A 21,147-nucleotide genomic window follows, 5' to 3' on the forward strand; every position below is an offset into this window, starting at 1 on the left:
ACCAAGTTCGGAACATATTACCAGCAAAAGTGAGCAAGACTAAGACTTGAATTTCTATTGCTTTTACTGGACTTAAAAAATTCATTGAATTGGGATCCCTGGGTGGTGCAGTGGTTTGGCTCCTGCCTTTGGCCCAGGGCACGATCCTGAAGACCCGGGATCAAATCCCATGTCGGGCTCCCGGTGCATGGAGCCTGCTTCTCCCTCTGCCTGTGTCTCTGCCTCTCTCTCTCTCTCTCTCTCTCTCTCTCTCTCTGTGTGTGTGACTATCATAAATAAATAAAAATTTAAAAAAATTCATTGAATTAAAAATAAATTTGTGAGTCCCAAGTGCAGAAAGTGAGAAATCAAAAAGGGAACTTCTTAAAAGAATACTAATACAATGTAGTAAAATGATAGAATATGCCCATTTTGCAATCCCTAATGGGAATTCAGTTGAGAATCATGAGTGGATGCTAAAGCAATTGGTTAAACAGTTGTTGGAATTAGGATATTCATATCTTTCAAATCCCACACAGTAATCAGCAATTACAAAGGAGAAAACGTTTAATGGAAGGACTTGACACCACTTCAATTAAGTGGTCAAATTCAGTATCATCAATTGTGGGACAAGATGACATTATATGTGTCCTGATGCGACACCAACGCTCTGGAAGTCTTGCCCAAATGGGTTGCCTACATATAATAATGAGGAAATGATGAACAAATCCAGGATCTCCAACATTTTAAGAGATGACCGACTTAACGCTTTCTAAAAGTCTTAGGTCATAAATAGAGTAGAGCTAAATATGCCTTTGGACCAAATGACAATTTAGCAAACCCAGTATTTCTCTGCATAAAGAAAAAAACAGGTGCAGGGTTGAGAAATCTGTGGACGAGGTTTTTCATGCTAGCAAAGAATGGTTTGAGAGCTCAAAGGAGAGGAACAGTGGTCATGACACGTTAAGACTAAAAGTCAGCGGAAACCTGCAAGAATCGATGTGGGAGGCACCGACTTACAACGATTCTGCACCATGATTTGGAAATAAAATTAGAAATAAGTTGGGAGTCACTTGCACCTGAGATAGGTGAATCAGGTACTTAGTTAATGCAAATAAGGAAATATGAGTAGAAAATAAATAACCAAATCATGTTATTATCCTTGTTTCCTGAACGACTTAAATAAAATTACTTTGCTTGCTTAATTTTCACACTCTCTTCTCTGTCCCTGGGTGAATAATGTGCCATCTTATGGAATCTGAAGACAGGCATGTTCACAGAGAAGTGGAACAAGGACCAATTACAAGCTTAATTGCGTGTCTAACCGGGAACATCAAGTATCATCAGGAATCTTGCCAGAATTCCATTAAAATGCTTTGGATTGAGAGTCAGGAGACCTGAATTCTAGTCCCAGTTCTGCCATTAAGTAGCCACAGGATCTGAATCAAATCACCTCTTATTTTTTAAGTGTCCTTACCTATAAATAGAGTACACTGGTTCCCATTGCTATAATTCCCTAAATTTACCACGTGTTAACTAGGTAAGAAAGTACGCGTCCCATCTATTTTCTCTTTAATTGCACTTCCTACCAAAGTCCATCTAGATCTCGTCCAACACTGAGGTCTCCCTCACAAATTAGATATTTCTCTCACACCGAGCCGGTACAGAGCCCCGGGATCAATTCCTGAGCCACCGACAAATTCCCACTTTCTCAGGAATGTATGGAGCCCCATTAACTATAAAAATGATTTGTTTCTAGGGTGTTAAGGTCTTACTCTATTGAAGTAATTTGGGCGAACATACATGTTCAAAGGAGCATGTTCATACATGTTCGTCTTCATTTGCATGTAATTCTTTAGTTGAAGGAATATAAAGTATTTTTTATTTATAAAAGGAGATTGAGCAATTCTTCATCCATGTGATCCAAATTCAGAGTCAAAATATTGCAAGTATATGTATATATTAAGTCCAACTGAGCACTGCAGAAATTTTCTGTCTCTTCTTCAATAGATTACTGTGTCTTCTTCATTATTCCCTTTACTGAAGTCTCATTTTTGTCTAGATTATTGTCCCTATTTCTCAATATGAAGCAATCTTTATTTCATTCCCTCAAAACAGAATGTTAACATACAGAGTTTTAAAATAACTGCGGTTTCACAGTTCCTGAATTTGGGCAACATATTTAGATACTTTGTTTTTAAGTTTTTAAGTGGACTCTTTTTTTTTATTGACTAGAACTTTTGGGATTTTTCAGGGATTGCATATTTTATTCTTAATTGTATGTGTCTTCTTTTGGACAATCAGCCACATATGTGTTTCCTATTTTTCATTAGATTGTGCAACACTGTCCAGTTTTTTTAGAACTATAAACAACCTTCAAAAATCTATTTTCCTTTATAAAACATAAACATTTCTTTTATTAAAAAAAAAAAACTCCTCTTGGGGGTCCTGGGTGGTTCAGTTGGTTAAGCCTCTGACTCTTGGTTTTGGCTCAGGTCATGATCTCAAGGTCTTGGGATCCAGCCCAGCACAGGGCTCCGCACCCAGCGCGGGGTTGGCTTGAGATTCTCTCTCTCCTTCTCCCCCTGCTCTGTGTCCCACTGCCCCACCTGTGTGTGCACATAGGAACACGTGCTTTCTCTCTTAAAAAAAAAAAAATCCTCTTTTTCCTGAAGTATGATCCAGACCTTTCCAAAGAAAGTCAATATTTTAAAATTAGCTAAGTATTATTACAACTAAGTTTTAACTATTTTTTAAAACTTTTATTTATTTATTTGAGAGAGAGAGAGAACGAGCAGAGGGAGAAGCAGACCCCCCGCTGAGCAGGGAGCCCAGTGTGGAGCTCCAGCCCAGGACCCTGGGATCATGACCTGAGCTGAAGGCAGGTGCTTATTAACCCACTGAGCCCCGAGGCGTCCCTACATTGGAATTATTTTTGCAAACTGTAATACATTTTTAATTGAAAGACTGGTTTTCTATTTTATTGTATTTTCTAGGCATTCAGTGGCTTGAAGACTAGTTTCATAGTTTGGATAAAAGAAATCAAATAAAGTTCTTTGCCTAGCGTTTTTTTTTTTTTTAAACTGAAATTAACGAGTTAGCAGTAAAAATGTTAATTTTTCTGTAAAGTGAGGAAACCTAGTAAGAGTATGAAGGACATTTTCACATTTTACCTTGAAATATCAAACAATAACTTCTTACTTCTAATAAGCAAGACCTTTTAAGAGTGTGGCTCCTATTTCATAATTGTATTGCTTGCAAACTGCCATGAACATTTGATGTCATATTCTCTTGTCTTCAAAATTTACCAAGAGAATTTTTAGGAAGATTTGATGATATTCATAGATGGAGACCACTCTCAGGGACTTTAGCTTTGAACATTTTGTTCTAGAAACAATTTTCCAGGGATTCATGGGTGGCTTACCAGTAGAGCGTCCGCCTTCGGCCCAGGGCATGACCCCAGAGTCCCAGGATCGAGTCCCGGATTGGGCTCCCTGCATGGAACCTGCTTCTCCCTCTGCCTGTGTCTCTGCCTCCCTCTGTGTGTCTCATGAATAAATAAATAAAATCTTAAAAAAAAAAAAAACCAACAGATACAGTTTTCCAATGTGTCATTTGACAGGAAGGTGAACACTTTTCAAGAATTCTAATCCAAGTAAAAATCTGCCTTGGAAAAGGGTGTCTAAATACTTAGTCTTATCTTTTTTGTTGGAGAATTAAGTCAGGTGCATTTTACTTTATGTTTCCGTCCTCCAAACGTGTCTTATTTTCTCGCGATGCATCCACGTTTTGGAAAAACAATCGTGAACTTGTGCAACTGCCATGATTTAGCTTATAAAGCATATTGTAAACAGTGTGCTCCTGTCCCCCGGGCGTAGCTGCAAAGCTGAAAATCTAAGTTTACTCCTTTCATGTGTCAAATTCCTTGATGGCAAATAAAAGTTGTGGGGTTTCCCCCCACCCCAGTAGAAAAAGTAGATGTGCTCCCATAAAATGAAGGAAGTGTTATTAACGTTCATGATTTCCTGGGCTAATGGTCATGGAAGGAGCTGGAATCTGCAGTCCAGTGTTCTCTTTCCAATTTTCCTACTCTCTGCAGTGGCGGGGATTTGATGTAGCAGGAGCTCCCCAATCTGTCCTGCTCACAAGGAGAGCCGCGCACAGTGGGTGAAGCCAGTGAACCGCAGGGTGGCTTTATCCTTCTTTCCCTTGCTGCATATTTTATGCCTTGAACATGCAGCTTCATCCCTTGTTAAGTGCATTCTCCAGGCAATTTGACAGATGGGATGGATTTTTTTTTTTTTTTGTGGTGTTTATATGGTATTTTCAAAGCAAGAACAAATCCACCTTTTCAAACAGTCTCTAGTTAGAACTTCGTGAAACCGTACATGATTCTGGTTGGATTTTTTTTTTCTTTTTCTGTTTGTTTTTGGTGGTGTGTGGGGGGGTGTTATTTATTAAATGGTAATTTAATATATTAGAACTTCACAGTTGCCCCCGCCAAAAAAAAAAAAAAAAAAAAAAAAGAAATCCAAGTCAATACATCATACATATTAAACTATTCTAATTTAAAGAGAACAAAAATATGGCCCTACCGATTCTGAGTAAAGTAATAAAACTGCCAGTAAATACGTATCTTAGGTGACCGCCAGAGGTAGTTGATACTGCACAAGCGCCTACAAGAACATAAGGTGCAGGGATGATTCAAAAGTGGTTGACATAATGATACAACACATGTTGATTCAAATTCCTCCTGGGAACTATTTTTACCCTCTCCTTACATTCAGGGCTGCCGTAAATTAATAATCATCAAAATGATGAATGGCTCTTATTTAACCTTTTCTATATTCATGAGCATGAAATTATAGCAAGAGTTCATATTTATAATTGTATGGTCTGTTTATTTAGTGTCTTCTAAGGAAATGTAGAACCCTCCATGATCTATGTAAACCCAGACTCTTCAATACGGTCGGAGCCCTGTAGTGATACATCAAGTCTCGCCCTGTAATTTCTACATTCCTTAGCTTGGAAGCTTCCATGGAAGACCTCCCTTGTGATGGCAGTTGATCTAGGAAAAGCAACTTGGTAAAATAGGGTGATTTTTCACATGGCACAGATTGACGGAGGCACCTACAGGAATCCCCTTAGCTTCCTTGGGCCCCATGCTAGAGGCCAGGTCTACTTGGGGTGAGCGTGGAGAACCGAGAGAAGATACAGCTCCCTAGCTGCAGGCGAGGTGGGTAAAGGAAGCATCTCTCTAGGAAAACCTGGTGGTATAGGACTGAGCTGGCAAGATGGTGGTGGTGGAGAAGAAGGTGGAAGAGACGAGTGGCTGCCACAGTAGATCTCTTATGGCAACCTGTTGAAAACAGATGCTTAGCCCTTCCTACTTGCTCCCTCAGTCTCTTCTGGGGTGCGGTGAAGGGCCGCCCTCCGCCCCTGGATGGACCCATTCGTCCTCCCGGCTGCAGGGAGGCCTGGTCAGGGCTCACCGGTGGGCCCCTCTCTGGCCGGGCCTTCCACTGGAGTCAATTATCTCGCCCAGGTTGTGCTCCTGGGATACCCCAGCCTCCTTGTCTCCCGTTGGCAGGACTCCGGACGGCTAGCCCAGGCCCGGGGATACACAGGGCTCCGTGGCTTCTGCTGTTTCTCTCTACCCCCCGCTCCCCAGTAATCCTTCTCTACCTCGGAGCCTGTTTCCAATATCTCAACCACCAGATTCCACGATCCCTTAGACATCTTGGCAGTTTTTATCTAACTCTTGATCATTTCTTTGCCCCTGAGCACTCTTTCAGCTCTTGCTTCCGTGAATCTGCTTTACCTTCGTCCTCTTCCTACCTCTCTAAATGCTTTTCACTTTGGGTTTTGGTTTTAACCCAATTTTCGCTTTCAGTCACCCTCTTGCTTTGTACTTTTTCTTGGGAAATCTCATCCATACCCCTGGCTTTGGTTCCTATCCTCATAGTAAAACCTTCTGAATCCAAATATTTAACTCCAATCCCTGCCCTGAATTTCAAAAATGCTCTAGGTATTGTTCCCTAGATATCGCATGCTCGCTCCGGAGAGACATTCTTCCAACCTCTCCACCATGATTCCCGCCTATCGACCCTTTGCACTACGACCAGAAGTACCATATTCCATGCATCAATACTTACTGGTATTGTCATTGTCCCACTGGTGTTGTTTTAAGGAGTTGTTACATGTCTCTTCCACAAACCTATGACTCTAGAGAATTTTATAATGGTGATAAAATTTTACAATATTCCCTCCAACCAATTTGTCTCATGCAAACTCTTTCTTCCTGGCAGTAGAGTAGAAAGAGAATGGTCCTTTGAGTCATGCAGAAGTAGCCTGTAATGCTGATTATCCCTCAGTAACCGTGGTGCCTGTGGAAGCCACTTCTCCACAGCTCAGCCCCCCACCTCTCTTAGAGAGATACCACGAGGGCTACGTGACAAAAGGTGTGTATGAATGTACTTGAACTACATAAACGTTACTCGATAAATGCCATCTTGCCTCCCTCCCGCCCTTCCTGTCCTCTCCAGGTCTACTGTTGCAGCTACACTCTAAACAACTACCCTCAGTTTCTAAATTCCGACTGAAAAGCGCCCACCCGGACTACAGGTAGGAAGAGGGCTCTTCGTTCAGTGCAGGAAATTTAGGAGTAAAGTCAGACAGACATGACACATTGGGAACTCATTTACTTGGCTTCGGGACACCTCAGGGCACAGAAGCCAAGTCGCTGGGTCGTACGGGGATCCCCGGGGCAGCACCCGTCTGGCCAGGAGCCTGGGGTGTGCAGCTGGTCTTGGTCTCTCGCTGCTTATCTTGGCCTTGACAGTCAAGTACGATTTGTGTCAACTTCACTGCTTCCCTCTAGCTTTCCCCTCCTAGGATTGCTATTTTGTGGCTGACCCCAGCATTTCAGGACTTCTTTCCTATCATAACATTTCCTAACCTTTAGACATCTAAGCTACATACAGGAATTAGAGTATTTGGAGAATCACGACATCAGTTTCATTCCTTATATTTTAAATTTCTGTCCCTCTTGATGCCACCTGTAATCTGTAATAGTTGGTTTTCAATCTCAGGTTATTTTCAATGGACACTATTAGATTATTTTTCATTTCTCTCTGTCTAGCAAACACTGCTGATACCCTTTCAAGAAGATATTTACTTAGAGTTGGTTTGGGGTTAGATTTTTTTTTTTTTTTAAGTAGTATAGGCTTATTACATTTTAAGGAAATCAAAGATATAAACTGAATAAAAGTATAAATGATTATTCATAAAAATAATTGAAGAGGATTTATTTAAAAATAGCAAATCCCCATAGTACATTGAAATGATTTTATTTCAGAAATTCAGTAACAACACAGTTGTATAATTTTTATAAGTCTTTCTGCCATTCCCAAGTATAGGCCTCTGACTTCTCACCTCAACAGAGAAACCGCCCCTTGAGTGATTTTTACATCCCCTGTTTCTCTCTATCCTAGTCAGGATTGATTGTCAGGCTGTGTCTTTCAAATTCATAGGCCTAAAGTATCACTTCTTTGTGCAAGACACACACACGCAGGACAATATAGATTTCGTTGTTTTGTTTACTGCTATACACCCAGCACTTAGAACAGGGTTAAGCATGAAGTAGATGCTCCATAAATATTGGTTCAATAAATAAATCCTACTGTAAAATAACATAAATTTACCCTTTTTTATTGGTATGATTTTCCATGTTATATTCTCCTTCACAGACTCTAAACTAAAGCTCTGTTTTTCAAAATAGTTTAGAATAGGTTAATCAGTTCTGAATACAAATTCTGCTTTCTATTTACTTTCTTTTAAAACAAATTTGCTTAATTTGATTTTCTACTTACTGACTCAAGGCAATTATTTCATTTTATTAATTTTATTTTAATTTTTATTGATTTAAAAAAATTAATTTGAGTATAACTAATATACAATGTCATACTAATTTCATGTGTATGTACAGCATAAGGACTCAATAATTCTATACCCTACTCAGTGCTCATCACAATAAGTATAATTAATTTCCTTCACCTATTTTACTCATCATCTCACTGACCTCCCCTCTGGCAACTACCAGTTTGTTCTCTATATTTGTCTGTTTCTTTCATTTGTCTCTTTTTTTCTATATCAGTATATTATGTGCTTACGATGTGCCATGTGTCCTGTTCTTTTTTTATGCCAATCCATTTCTCATACTGTTCTCAAATTTACATATTTTTGATAATTAATAATCTATAGTTTATTAATCTATAAATATTTAAGAGATTACAATATAAGCAACTGATGAATTATTAAAAACTACATCTGAAGCCAATGATGTACTGTATGTTGGCTGATTGAGTATAAATTTAAAAAAAGAGGGATAGAGTAAATGGTGCATAGATACTTGTAATTTAGTTTTTATTCACTCCACTAAGACATATTATAGTCAAATTTGTATTTTATACGAATGGATCAAATACCTCATTTACAAAGTATGAATTTTGTCATTTTCATTTGCTGCTTCATTCACAACACCTAGACAATCTAATGAGACAAGTACAGTCACATTCCATTTTACAGATGAGGAAAACAGAGGCAAGGAGAAGTTAAGGAACCATTTTATACAGTCTTAAATGGTAGTGCTGGGTTTTAAACTAGATTCAACTCCAGAATGTGCACTTCAACCACTAGACTCTGCGGCCTTTGTGACATATAACACTTTGCTACCCTTCATGCCTATCAAACACCGTAACTTGTAAAGAATGGGGGACTCTAAATATCACATAAGATGAATAGTGATAAAAGGAAAAGCTTTAATTTCCCAGTAGTCTTCCTAATAATTTACGAGAACTAGCCACTAAAACATGGAGGTAAGTACTATAACCCAAGAGAACTTTAGCAACTTATTTAGTATCAGAAAAATTGAAAAACAATATTTTTTTCCTCTTCCTGGCATTTTGTGGTACTTTTATCTCTTAACCCAGAAGTCTCAAGTGAGGTTTACTATCTTTCATTTATTGACATCTCTTATCTAGAAAATAACATTTTCAGATAGCTGCACAAAAGCATTATATCGACACCTGAGTGGCTCAGTGGTTGAGCACCTGCCTTTGGCCCAGGGCATGGTCCTGGAGACCTCGGATCAAGTCCCACATCGGGCTCCCTGCAGGGAGCCTGCTTCTCCCTCTGCCTGTGTCTCTGCCTCTCTCTGTGTGTCTCTCATGAATAAATAAAAGCATGAAATTGTCTTTGTATTGCACATGAAATATAAAATGTTCCATAATTGTAAAACTCTTTCACAATCACAAGTGATTTAAAATAATGAAATAATTCATGAAAACAGACTTCCTGTCATAATCTATATGAACCACCCAACTGGGGCAGCCCTGGAGGCTCAGGGGGTTTAGCGCCGCCTCCACCCAAGGGCGTGATCCCGGAGACCTGGGATCAAGTCTCATCAGGCTCCCTGCATGGAGCCTACTTCTCCCTCTGCTCGTGTCTCTGCCTCTCTCTCTGTGTCTCTATGAATAAATAAATAAAATGTTTTTTTTTTAAAGAAAAAATAAGAACCACCCAACTGTTTCTAGGGAATTAAATACCAATATAAGTTACATGTAATAGAATTCTAGCAAAAATGAGTTAATTCCACTACAAAAGAAAAAAATGTATTTTGCCTGATACATTAAAAGAATGACAAAAACCAACATTAGCAAAATCAAATTTTAGGTAAGGAAAATATTTGCAATGTATTTGAAAGAAAAAAGGGCCAATATTTGTAATATATAAGGATCAGTTACAAAATGATAATAAAAAGCCAACACAATAAAAAGGTAGGCAAGAAATATCAACATACAAATTACAGAAGAGCATGTGACTAATACACATATGAAACGTTTAATCTCTCTGGTAGCCAGGAAAATGCAACCTGAAGTAATTCAGATATTACTCTATATCCAGCAGAATGAGAAAGATAAGAAAAGAGAGATTACAACTTATTTCTCAGTGGCAAATGTGAAAATGAATATTACATACCCATGGCAATCTAAATCATCATAGCTTTTGAGTACAATATTTGCCTATTAAATTTAGAAAGTTATATGCATCACATTATGGATAATGGTAAAAACTGGAACAAGCTCTATGCAGAGCAATTTTACAAATTCCACCAGAATTACATTGTATATAACAATTCCACTCTTCCTATGATATGCTTGCACAGATGCGAAACCATCTATGCCTATGGTCACTTAGAGTAGCATTGTTTGTGATAGCAAAAGACTGGAAGGGATATGAATTCACATAATGTGCTCTTAAGGAGTTTATATAAAATGAAAATAAAATAAGAAAATTCTTTACAAACAGATATGAAATTATATCCAATATTTTCCACTAGGTAGGAAAAAGGTATTGAACAGTTCCTGAATATGCTATAATCTAAGGGAAAAAGAAAAAAAATGTATGTGTATGTACATAGGCCTATATATTGGAAAAATATCTCTGGAAGTTTATATAAGAAACTGATAATAACCAGTTTCCCTCTAGAAAGGAAAACTGATTGGTTGGGGATAGAGTTGGAAGAGACATTTTTCAGTTTATATCATACAGAAGCTTTTGATTTTTGAAATATGTAACATTATATATTAATATTGGTGATTTTCTGTACAATAATGCTAAAGTACTTAATGCCAGTGAACTGTATACTTAAACATGGTACATTTTATGTTATGTATACTTATCACAGTAAAGTGATTTTAAAAGTATATAGTATATAAAAATAAAATAACTTTAATATTACATGTATATAATATATATTACATATATATAAATTTACATATATAAAGTATATTTATGCCCCAGAAGCTTATATCTGGGTATGTATTTCTTTGTAAATGTTATACTTATTTAATTTTTTACAGATTTATTTATTTATTTTAGAGAGAGAGTGTGTGTGAGTGGGAGAAGGGGCAAAGGAAGACAGAGAGAGAGAGAGAGAGAGAGAATCTCAGGCAGATTCCCAGAAAGCATGGAACCCAACACAGCGCTCAATCTCATGACCTGAAATCATGACCTGAGCTGAAATCAAGAGTCAGGTGCTTAACTGACTGAGCCACCCAGGAACCCCTGGGTATGTATCCCCTCGGAAACATAAGAAAATAAATGAGGATATATTCAGGTTAGCTCACATACCATTATATTAAGAGGCAAAAATTGTAAGTAGAGTAAATCATCCCTAAATGGAGGATTGTTTAATGAAACTCATCCAGATATTCTAGAATCTAATGTAGCTGTTAAAAAGAATACACTATGAATAGATAGATTGTTCTAGGTCTGTACATTGAAATATTACTCAGTGCTAGAAAAAAATAAGCTATCAAGCCTTGAAAAGACATGGAGGAAAATTAAATGCATATTATTAAGTGAAACAAACCAGTCTGAAAGGATACATACTGTTTGATTTCAACTACATGACATCCGAGAAAAGACAAAATTACAGAAATAGTAAAAAGGTCAACAGTTTTCAGGGATTAGGAGGCATGGAAGACAGGATTTTTAGGGTGGTGAAAGTATTCTGTATGATACTATAATAATGAATGTCATTATACATTTGTCCAAATTCATAAAATGTACACCAAGAGTGAAGCTTACTATCAACTACAGACTTTGGATGACAATACTATGTCAATATTGATTGTAACAAATGTACCACTCCAGTAAGGGATGTTGACGGTGTGGAAGGCTATGCTTGTGTGGGGTCAGCGGATATATGGGGATTCTCTGTACTGTCTGCTCAATTTTTCTGCAAACCTAAAACTGCTCTAAAAAATAAAGTCTATTTTAGAAAGGATTCTAAGAGAAAGAAGTGGAAGACATGAAAATAAAAAAAGTACATTAGTCGTGTTAGTTGACATGCAAAAATTCCCATTATATACCAAAACAATATACAAAAAGTGTTTTGTTTTGTTTTTTTGGTTTTTTTTTTGTTTGTTTTTGTTTTTGTTTTTTTGTTCTTTTTGCAGCATCATGCTTCTACAGAGAGATACTGGGAGAGATATATACATTTAAATAGAGAGCTGAGGAACCTACAAAACTAGCCGGGCTAAATTTTCACAGTGAGGAGAACCAAAGACAAGTGAGCTGAGCATCAAAAGATCCTTTCTCTGGAAGCATTTGCCAATTCTATGGCACAAAATAAGAGTCTGAAAATCTGGGTTTAGTTTGATCAAAGGGCCATAACCAGGGAAAGCCAAATAACAGGTCTGGGTGTCTGGAGAACCTAAAGTAAACACTGGAGAACTGAAGACACTTAACGGTATAGTTGATCTTTCCTTTGAATAATTTAGTGTGGTTTGGTATTACATGACACAGTAAACTAGAATTTTAGACAAAAATCTTTGAAATACAAAGCAAAATGTCCTGCCTTATCAATAAATTTACAAGGGGCAAGAGTCATAGTAAACACACCAAGATTTCAGTTGAAAATTCTAGAGGGTTACTACACTTTATAAACAGGAAATTACCAGAGATAGACTAAAGCACCCAGACTCTATTCATCTTCATCCCTGAAAACATTAGGTGGAATATTTTTTCTACTTTATTTGCCAAGATATTATCACCTGGAGACTCTAAAATGTAGCATACTACACATCTGGCATTTAGTAAAACTTACTTAAAGAAACAGGTTCATAATGACCAAAATATAAGGGAATAAACAGACACTAAAAATAGATGCATAGGTGATCAACATATTAAAGACAAGAACTTTAACTACAATTGATATGTTCAAGAAACTGGTTGAAAAGATGGACACGCTATATCAGATGAAGATAAATAGAATTTCGCTAATTTATTTAGATAATAGGATAATCTAATTAGATTATTAAAATTTATTTAAAAATCAAATATTCTATAATTGAAAGATATAGTATCTGAAATTCAAAATTCAATAAATAAATTTAAAATCATGTTAAAAACTGGATAATGAACTGGAAGACAGATCAACAGAGAATATCCAATTAAAGTAGAAAAAAGAGAATATAAAATAATAGAGTATAAGAGAATTGTGTGCACAGTGAAAAGATCTATGTAGCTGAAGTTCGAGGAAAAAGAAAGAATGGGATTGAAACACTACTTGCAAAGAATGTGGCTAAGAATATTCCAAAATTGGGGATCCCTGGGTGGCGCAGCGGTTTAGCGCCTGCCTTTGGCCCAGGGCGCTATCCTGGAGATCCGGGATCGAATCCCACGTTGGGCTCCCGGTGCATGGAGCCTGCTCTTCTCCCTCTGCCTGTGTCTCTGCCTCTCTCTCTCTCTCTCACTGTGTGCCTATCATAAATAAATAAAAATTAAAAAAGAAAAAGAATATTCCAAGATTGGTGAAAATCTCTAACCAGAAATTTGCAAACTCTGGAGAAAACAACTGGAAAGAAAACCACACCCAGATGTATCATAATCAAAATGCTGAAAATAAAACAAATGAAGAGAAAATCTTAAAAGCCTATAAAGAACAACCAAAAATAGCTCAATTAAAAATTAGGTAAAGGATTTGAATAGACATTTATCTAAAGAAGATATATTCAGGGCAATAAGCACATGAAAAAGTGCTCAAGCACTCATTACTAGGTAAATGGAAATCAGAATCATCATGAGATTATCATTTCATATCTATTAAGATGGTGACCATCGAACACACACACACAGACACACACATGAATGAGTATTGTCTAAGATGTGAAAAAATTGGCTTGCTTTTGCTCCATTGTTGGGAATTTAAAATGGTGTACTTACTATGGAAAGCAATATGGCAACTCCTCAGAAAACTGAAAACAGAATTTTCACATAATTCATAAATTCCACTTCTGTATACATACCCAAAAGAAAGGAAAGCTGGGATTTGAAGAGATACATGTACACCTGTATTCGTGGCAGTGTTACACTCAATCGTCAAAAAATGGAAGCAACCCAAGTATCCATCAACAGATGAACGGATGGACAATATATTGTCTATACACAGAATGGAATATTATTCCACCTTAAAAGAAGAGAAGTCTGACACAAGCTACAACACGGACAAAACTAAAGGACATTATGCTCAGTCTCAAAAGAACAAATACTATATGGTTCCACTTAGATTGCTCCAAAGTAGTCAAATTCCAAGAGACAGACAGTAGAATGGTGGTTTGCAGGGGCTGGAAGAGGGGCAGGAGAACAGGGAGTTACTGCTTACAGTACAGACTTTCAGTTTTGCAATATGGAAAGAGGTATGGAGACGGTTGGTGGCCATGGTTGTGTAACAACGGGAATATACCGAATAACACTAAACTGTCCATTTAAAAATGGTTAAGATGGTAAATTTTGTTATGCATATTTTACCATAATTTAAAAGCCATTCTGAAAGTCTTTTAAAAATCTTTTACACAATAAGACAAATAGTCATCAAAAAAGCACCAGTGAGACTTACGACTTTACTCCCAAGAGAAAGAACAGAGCTACAACACAATGGGGTGATATCTTCGAAGCACTGAAAAAGAAATTCTATAACCAGCAAAAATAATGTTTGGAAATAAAGATGAAATAAAAAGTTTCAGAGAAATAAAAACTGAGAAAAATTTATTTCTGGCACATTGGCACTAAAAGAAATGCAAAAGAGTCCTTCAGGCAGGAGAAAAAAATATTCCCTAGTGGAAACACAGACATGTAGGAAGAAATGAAAGACAGACTGGTGTCAGAATGGTTTTGAGTGTGGCAGTTGTGAAGCAAAGGAGGGAGTGCCTGGGGGGTGGGGAGGGGGGCTCTGTGGTTGAGCGTCTGCCTTTGGCTCAGGTCGTGATCCCAGGTCCTGGGATCGAGTCCCATGTTGGGCTCCCCACATGGGGCCTGCTTCTCCCTCTGCCTGTGTCTCTGCCTCTTTCTCTCTCTGTGTCTCTCATGAATAAATAAATAAAATCTTAAAAACAAAAATAAAGAAAGCAAAGAAGGAACACAGGAGAAGGACTGGGTTTTTCGCAACAGAGGCAAACAGATATTTGTCAGCCTACTATGCGAAATCATTTATGAGATTACTACATGAAATAATAATAGGCCATCTATATTTGATAGGATCACCCAGTAGTAAAAATCTCCTTAACCAAGATACATTAACTTGAATTAGCGCTATTCAAATTAGCGTTAAGTTTCAGGGAGTTATAAGGATGTTCTGAAAAGAAGTAAATCTGAGTTACAAATATGAAACTATGTAAGGTAAATATGAAAAACGTAAATCTATTATTGGGATTGATATATGAAGGAGATAAGGTAAAGAACAAAGGCTCTATATGAAAAAGGATTCACAAATTCGTTTGGCCTCCAAAGTTGGATTATCTCCCTTCAGGGGCTCCCACTGACTGCATGACTAACTGAGATATCTTTAAAAGTTTTCCGTCCTCAGTCATCCTCCTCCCAGGCTTTCCGGCAGCATCTGACATTGCCAACCTCTACGAATCTTCCTGCTTCTTCAATTTCTTTAAAAAAAAAAAAAAAAAAAGTGAAACAAAAATACTGGAAGCCAGATTTCCTCTCACTGCTGACTCTTGCTCAGTTTTTGTGGCTGATTTCTCTTTCTCTACACAGATCTTTGATGATCGAATATTGATCCTAAGAATTGCACCTATGACAATATTCCCGATGACATCCTGGCGGCTTCAACCACTTTGTCTACTGGGAGACACCGTCTAGTCCTACCTCCAGCTGTGCATTTCTGACAACTCTGCAGTGTCCCCGTTCGGCTGTGCGGAGGCACCTGCACTCCACATTGCAAACTCAAGTCACCATTTTACCATCATCTACTGGAAGCTCTACACTTAAAGTTCCAGATCTCAAGCAATGGGGCCACTGTTCACCCAAACGAAGTTCCCGCAGAATCCAGGGAAGCGGGTGTTGGTTTCTATCCCAGCCCTCTTTATCGCTACTGTCAGCACCTTAGTGTGACTCCCAGATTCCCCAGCTGCGTGGCCACAAGCACCAGTCTCCTGGACTCCCACTCCTGGATTCCCTCAACAGCCTTCTTGATGTTTTTCCTTTTTAAAACACTTCTTTTAAGTTCTTCAATACCTTTCAAATTCTGGCCTTCTTCACTTCCTTCTGAGCTAAAATTGATCCCGACACTGACTCTTACCAACGTGTATCTAAAAACAATTATTAGAAGTTTCTCTCCTTTAATACAAAGATAGTCCAACTAAACTATTTTAAAAGTCTGAATTTTGAATTTTGATTCTTACACCCTACAGTGTTAAGTGTGTATCACTGTATGACATCCCAGGATAAAATGTCTAAATTTATAAACCAAATTTGTTAGGTTTTCACTCATGCTTTTTTATCTCTGAGTTTTACTGAGTTATTGTTTAGCCATCTTCTTATGAAAATGTATGGTTCCAATTTATAACTATTTGATATCGTTTGAATGTGTTATCATCCATAACTAGTCATTTATAAGTCCTTCAAAAAAAGACTGAAAGGGAAGAAATTTCTTTTGGCTTATAAAGTTTTTTTAGGAATCTTCTTTAAGCAGTTGAAATACAGTTTTAAAGAATGTCTATAATTTAAAAAGTTTCTACTACGTAGGATTTTAAATATAAAAACATGTATAATTTCTAAAATATTTTGATTGTGGATGCTGCCATCATTTCTCATAGATTTTTATTTGCAGACATATCTTAATCATCATCCACTGAAAAATATCTGTTAAAATATAAATATCTTGTTAAAGACCTGTATTTTTATCCTAAAAAATACATGGTTATTATTCTGTATGTGCATCTAAATGTGTTCATGTGTGTATGCATGGAAGTATATGACATGTACAGTTTCTAAGTACAAACTTCATTTCTTAAACCATATCAATGAAAGAATTGATGTAAATACTTTCCAAAATACTTTTAGCTTCAACATTTTCTGATTCTGTTACAATCTCCGAGATACATTCGGGGAGCAAAAATCAACCCCAAAATACTTTAATATGGAACCATGAGAGTCTCAAAGATCCTTCTTGCCATTCAAATAATCTTATTTACCCTTCCCACATTCTTAAATCTTTTTAAAAATCCATTCATCCAAACATTACATGTTCTTATCATTGAACCTCCTATTTCATTTCTTGAAAATGTCAGTGAGTACTGATAAATGGAAAGTTCCTGCTTCGTGTCTAGATTTCATTTGATATCACCTTGAAATTTTGAAATGTAACCTTCGAAAGTGAATGCAATTTCATTCTATTTCTTAAAAGCATGATTTTAATATAATTCCTATTAATGGTTTATGAGAGGAATTAACACATTTATACAGTGGTTTAATGTGTTACAAGGTATAGGGAGATGCTTTTTTTTAGAAAGGAATGTGTTGTTGAATTAGGTCTCTAAGTATAAGACCTCTGAAAAGATATAATTTTTAAACTCACTTTCTGACCAAAATCATTTCATTATTATTGACAGAAAATTTGTTTCCTGAAATCCATAGTTACCATTTTTTCTTCCTATTTTTATGATGTGATATAGTTAACACAAATACTACTAGATATGAATTTAAAATTACAAGACTATTTTGTAATTATAGAGTAAAGTTCCCAGAATACTACTGAATTCTACATATTTAAGCATAGTAAAATAACATAGTATCTACTTGCTAGTTATTCCTGTCTCTGCAGACTTCTAGGTTGTGACCACTTTGACTTGCATTTTTTTCATGTAGCGGGCTCCTTTAAAAAAAAAAAAGAAAATTTAAAAATTTTTAATTAACTGTACTTATAAATTGACAAATGCATCTAAATGAACATAATAAGCAAGAATGGAATGTGAAGAGCTTAATCAAATGTATTTCTAATTGTCAGGTTATACATCCTCATTAGAATAATTTCATAAACACTACCATCTTAAGTATTTGAGCTGTGAATATATAAATTCAGTATGGAACAAAAGGACACTATTGTCCAATATTCCTTCTAAAAACAATTCAGTATCTGCAAGGAAAATTCTTTGTATAGTGATTTTCCACCTTGCCTGTTTTATTTCCAATAACTAAGTAATTAATGTGAAATGTTATTTTTTTTAAAGTTATAAAGACAGAATTCCTTTTAAAAATTTTCATAATTTAGGTTCTTGCAGGTCAGAGCTGCCTTTCCTCTAATTATTCTGGGTGAATAAGATTTTATGTTCTCACTATTACACCTTAAACCCTGATTTGGTAATTCCCGGTGGTCATTAAAACACAGTGCTTTGACACTGGCACTTAGGTGTGTGTATATTCGTAGCTTAATGTGTTTGATATTTTACAATTAAGATAATTGAGCCTAAAATACCCATATGCATTTGTAATAATCAAGTTTATTTTTTAAAAGTGACTTTAATGAGATTAATGCAGATATGCATATTTATTTAGCATTGTAGTTTCTACTCTGCAATGTTACAACCCAGGGTTGACCTGGAAAATAAAGAAGAAAATGACACCTTGAAATTGTTTGTTTGAATACTTAATGTAAAGCCTTTATATGTATAAAATCCAAGAATCTCAATATAATTATTAAATGTATAAGTCAGGGCTATAGGAAACCTCCATTTATCAGTGGAACAGAGAAGTTATCTATTTGATACATAGGCTGAGCCTGGTATGCTTTAGGAATCATAAAGGGATGCTTTATTGATATTATTTAGTGCAATTTTTTAATAAGACATTTAAAAATTGGAATGAAAGGACCAAGAAAATGTACAAAATCTGTTTACTAAAGCCAAACGTACATAGTAACACTTAGGTACTAAAAGAAATCTCTCCTTGAAGTTAGGACTCTAAAGGATATTTTGGAAAATAAAAAATGTATTGAAAATATATAAATAGCAGTTAAAATGCTGGAGATTATGTTTATTTAATTGATGTAATTACTTGTATAAAATGCACAATCTTAAATAAAGCTTAGCAAACCATGTGTTTAGGCTGAAGTAATTTTCTGATTACAAATGCATTATTAAAAGAAATAGAAATTAACAATTTTTATGGTTATTCTTAATACCTTTGCCTTTTAACTTTTATACTAAAATTAAAAATGATTTACATAGCACCATTATAGGTTACATAATGAAATGCTTACAGCCTGCAATATGTTATCCTGAATTTCATAGGAATACAAAGATACAGTCTGGTTAAATGCCATTTAATATAGTCTAGAGTCTAGATTAGAAAACTGGAATCATCATCTACTGTAACTTCATTATCTGTATAGTGACAATAATAATTAACCTAAGTGTCTCACAAATAATCTTCAAAAAATAATACAAAGTAATATAAATTAACAGCTAAGCACACTTCTTAGGAGAACAGTCTTTGCTTTTATTTTGTTATACTGTAACAAGTAAAATTTTAATCCTAAATATGTTATTCCACTGCCCCAAAAAAGTGATATATACTTAAAAAAATACATTATTATATTCTTGTCATCTGTTCTTTTGTTGCTACTTTGTTGAAAATAAAAGTTGCCCCTCTACTTTCAGGCAGATTCACTATTCAATATAATGAAAGAAATATGTCTGAATTATTAATATTATTATTATAGTTATATTATGCTATACAATACTGTATTACAGTGTAGTGTACTATATTATAATATTGTAATAGTTATATTAGTATATTACAATTATATTATTTAGTATAATATACAGTGATATTATTTTAAGAATGAATAAACTTGCTTCTGTTATTTGCAAATCATTGGAATTGGGCTTCATCATGGCTAGTGAGACAAACACTCACTAGGGAAGGGAAATACTGTTAGGAGGACACATGCTCTTTTAAACACAGCATTTTATTTTTCTTTTACAAGAGACCTAATATACATAGTAACAGGTGAAACCACATTTTTAAGGCCAATGTTGAAGGGGAAAAAAAAGAACCTTTTGGTTATAATAGAGGCCAGCATACCAGCCTTGACGGTAACCTTTTACTAAATAACTTAAAATAAGATGCTTAAAAGAAAAATAATTTTCAAGTGTTTTTTTTCAGTGCTATCACTGATCCTTTGGGTCTAGTGTATGTAGCCCCCAGGGTTAAAGTCCATTTTAAGAGACTTAGTGGGAGAGCTAAGATAAGGAAGCATTGTATGCAAGTCTTTTGAAAGGTTTCTTGCTTTGGGCTACACTTACTTTGTGGTATTTCTGGTTTCTAGTCTTTTAGTCAACAGTCTTGATGGATAACCTCCTCACTCAGTGCCTATATTGTATGTAAATGATGACCTAAAAATCCATGTTATGCATTAAATGGATGTTGATTCTCACTAAGTAGTACTCCTTATTACAGTCCTTTTCTTCCCAAACTTTCCATATCTTTAGATGGCCTGAGCTGCAAGTAATCCCAGTGAGACCTGCCTCTTCCACCTGTTACTCAAAAGTAGAAAGTGCATATGAAAAATCCTTAAGGTATAAGCTACTATTTAAAACAAGGCCTCCCGGGGCCAAGTCCTCATTCAGTCATGCTTCTATGTAGCATCTATCACTCTGTAGATGTTGTCATATTTAACCAGTGTTGGTACAGCACTTGGGCTATGACAACGCAGTGAATAAGCCAGATTTGGGTGCCAAGCACCACAAATCCCAGCTTCACATTTCCTAAATGAGATTGCCTAATGTGTTTAAATGTCCATCAAAATTAACCTTTCACATCCAGAGGGCACAGTGGGTATTCTTGATAACACTAAAATTCTAGACAGGTTTCCAAATACTACGGGATAAATGAAAAATTCAGAGGGTTTGAAATGGCAAGAATGCTCTGAAACAGATGTTGAATTGGCTAAAGAAGTTTAACTGTCTCAAGGTTAATGTTCTCCTAGTGCTACTGTGATCTGATTACTAATAGTCTTTGACTATTTAATGCCAATAATACTCTCAGAGCTGATGAAATACAGGTGCTGCATATCACAGAAACTTCATAATATCAATCCAGGTAAGAACTATGGCAGGGAACATATTTAGGTTGAATTACAAGGTTGAGAGAAATTTTAAATAACCATAGTCTGTTCATTATGTTGGGAGGAATTTCACCACAGCCATCCTTAGCAAGTGAGGACCTTTTGAAGGTCACCAGTATCTTCAGGAAATTCATCGGAATTTGTGGTCACACCTTGCAGGTGTCCACCTATAGGAATTAGAGTGG

At 36.1% G+C, this 21,147-nt stretch overlaps 1 protein-coding gene across 8 annotated transcripts in view; it reads right to left on the reverse strand.

Annotated features, from left to right (window-relative positions):
• Positions 1–21,147, reverse strand: part of LRRC7 (leucine rich repeat containing 7) — a 492,235-nt gene that overhangs the window by 331,810 nt on the left and 139,278 nt on the right. The window contains exon 2 of one of the 8 annotated variants that reach the window (XM_038541683.1): positions 17,635–17,710. The exons of the other annotated variants lie outside the window; for them this stretch is intronic. Within the exon in view, the coding sequence (XP_038397611.1) occupies position 17,635 (1 nt within the window). The 5' untranslated portion in view covers positions 17,636–17,710. The remainder of the gene's footprint in view (positions 1–17,634; positions 17,711–21,147) is intronic. 8 annotated transcript variants of the gene reach the window in all.

The sequence above is a fragment of the Canis lupus genome, chromosome 6 (genome assembly GCF_011100685.1).
Source record: "Canis lupus familiaris isolate Mischka breed German Shepherd chromosome 6, alternate assembly UU_Cfam_GSD_1.0, whole genome shotgun sequence".
Classification (NCBI taxonomy): Eukaryota; Metazoa; Chordata; class Mammalia; order Carnivora; family Canidae; genus Canis; species Canis lupus.